Here is a 2537-nt window from a genome sequence, read left to right as displayed (position 1 = left end):
ATATATATGTGCTTGGTTTAATAACCATCTCCTTATTTATGTCATCGTTTGAAGCTTTCACTCTCATCTAAAAGCCACAAAGATCATCAGCAGAAAAATATTTACCACAGAAGGATATGATGTGGCTGCTGTCTGCATGCACAAATTTCCTTGTTACAGCTTCCTCCATGATTTGTTTTACCTAAATGAGAGAAGTACACATTAAGACAAGTCTTAATTAGTCTAACTAAACTTAAATTTATAATGGCAAAGATGCAACATTAATCACAGGCATCGATGAGAAACTTTATGTCAGATGCCTTTAGCCATCAGTCTTTGGATACTGTAAGCTAGCGTTTTGCTACTTTAGCCAGTGTTGCTAGATATATGATCATTCTTATATTTATACAACAGGGTAATTCACTGTCTGATCGCGTGTGCTTGTGCTCTGTGTAGGTTCACCAATTACAACTCATCTTACCCCCATCATCATTGGCTGAGAAAGCACCCTCATTTAGCACATGTGATAGTTTGGGTCATACTAGATACAATAATTTTAAAGAGTACAAAAGTACAATATTTCATTATTTTCTATTTGGCAAACCTGGCTTTAACTTTAACTTAGCCTTTTGCTACTTTTTGCTAGCTCTTTATCAAGTCCTATACAGACTCCAAAGCACTTTCCATTTAGGCTACAGTCATTCACCTACACATACACATATTCACACACTGGCACTAAGCTACATTATAGCAGGCAGACTGACAAGAGGTGAGGATGCCATGCACCTGTGCCACCAGACCTTTTGACCATCCCCAGCAGGCAGGGCCGGTGAAATGTCTTGCTCAAAGACGCAATGACTGAGACAAATGAAATGGGGGATTGAACCAGAAACCCATCCATTACAGGGCGACTCCCCTAACCACTCTGCCACAGCCACCTAGCATTTTACCACTTTGTCAATTAGTTGGAGTTTTGCTCCCTTTAGCTTTTAGTGGCTTGCTTCGTTTAGCTTTAACAGTTTAGCTCTCAGCGAATGAGAAGTTTGCACAATTTTTCCCCTTTATCCTGAAATGCAACAATTTAGAAGTGTATTTCAATGAAGATAAAAACTGAATTACAATCCTGTTTTAAATGGTGAGTTGCACTGCTTCATGTGTCAGATTCCAAAAACACCGCATACATTTGCAATAATGCACCAAACTGTTGCTCAGTATTAGGTTTTTACATGTTCTCCATTTCTGCTTTAATTAATATCTGCTTTATAAACCAACTAGTACTCGTGCTCATCATTCTCTCAGTCAAAACAGAAAAAAAAAAACTCAGCTGAAAAAGATTTCTAAAGATGGCACTTTTGTAAAAAAAAAAAATTAAAATATATATTGATGTTATGATTCTTAACATTTCATTATAATTACTTTTATAGGGATGCTCTGTTTGGAGAATGGGGAACAACCCAGTCCAGAATGATTCATTTCAAAGGCTGCAATTTAATGAACTGATAAGTTACCAACAAAATTTGCTTTGTAACAAATAGCCATGTAATAATAAAAGGCAATACCTATAGATTAAATCTAAGCCCCTCCCTGCTGCAGAAACTGAGCTACAAGAGCCATGGATGTGTGTTTTTTTTTTAAGAAGCAATGAGTCACAGGTGAGGGCGAGCATGAACACAATAAAAAGTCTGGAATCACCAGGCTCTGTTTGCAGCAACTCAAACCCCTTATTTTCATCTTTTTTATAGGATTAAAATGAGCAGTTCAGATGTTAGCTGCGCTTTTTATTAGATTTATGTGTAAAAAGCCAACAAGTTGCAGTTTGGAGCTGAGGACGGGGAACAAAATAAAACAAGGTCACACCTCAGAGGTTTTTAGTGATGCTTATTTAAGTTGTTCCAATAAAATTAGCTCTTGCAATAGTGGAAACAAAAATCTGTGCAGGGCACTGAGTAGGTTTCTCAGATCATCATCACTATCGTCATCATTATCATCACCATCATCGTCATCACCAGTTCACCATGCAGCTGTGGGAAGCAGACCGATCTGCAGCAGCCTTTAACATGATCTGTGGTTTTTCTCATGCAAGATAAAAGGTGTGTGAGTGTGTTTTTATCACCAGCAGGCCTGTAAAAGCCCATGATCGGCACACGCGCGCGCATACACGCACACACGTACACTGTCTGTAAACATGAACCGAGATCAGCAAGAAAAAAAAAAAAAACCACGAACCTCCTTCTTCACATTGCGGAGCAGTTTCTGACGCGTCTCGGCCTCTGTCACGGAAGAAAACATGATGAATGATGAATCAGTTCAGATGCTGCTGGCGGGAGGAGATTAATGCTGATGTGCGGCCGTACCTCCCATCGCTCCGGGGCGGACACGCACGGATTTTACTGGAGAGACACAATCCTGGAGGGGGAGAAAAAAGAGCTATTACGAACAGCAGAGAGGTTCCTGGATGCACGACGTGTTCTCAGGGACTAAATTAAACCTATCTGCTATCTCACCGTGAACCACCACCCCTTTAAAGGGCCAACGCACACACGCACCAGGGGCGACAC

At 40.2% G+C, this 2537-nt stretch overlaps 1 protein-coding gene across 1 annotated transcript; it reads right to left on the bottom strand.

Moving 5' to 3' along the window:
* Positions 1-105: 105 nt before the first annotated feature.
* LOC106514455 (small G protein signaling modulator 1) lies at positions 106-2499 on the bottom strand (the record flags this gene model as incomplete). The annotated part of the gene is given in 4 exon segments (XM_014003736.1): positions 106-181; positions 2206-2249; positions 2334-2385; positions 2484-2499. Coding segments are annotated over 3 exon segments (127 nt in total), but the record flags the coding sequence as incomplete, so codon positions are not given.
* Between the last annotated feature and the right edge of the window lie 38 nt (positions 2500-2537).

Source organism: Austrofundulus limnaeus, unplaced genomic scaffold (genome assembly GCF_001266775.1).
Source record: "Austrofundulus limnaeus strain Quisiro unplaced genomic scaffold, Austrofundulus_limnaeus-1.0 Scaffold20, whole genome shotgun sequence".
NCBI classification, from domain to species: domain Eukaryota; kingdom Metazoa; phylum Chordata; class Actinopteri; order Cyprinodontiformes; family Rivulidae; genus Austrofundulus; species Austrofundulus limnaeus.
This window is presented reverse-complemented; position numbering and strand designations above follow the sequence as displayed.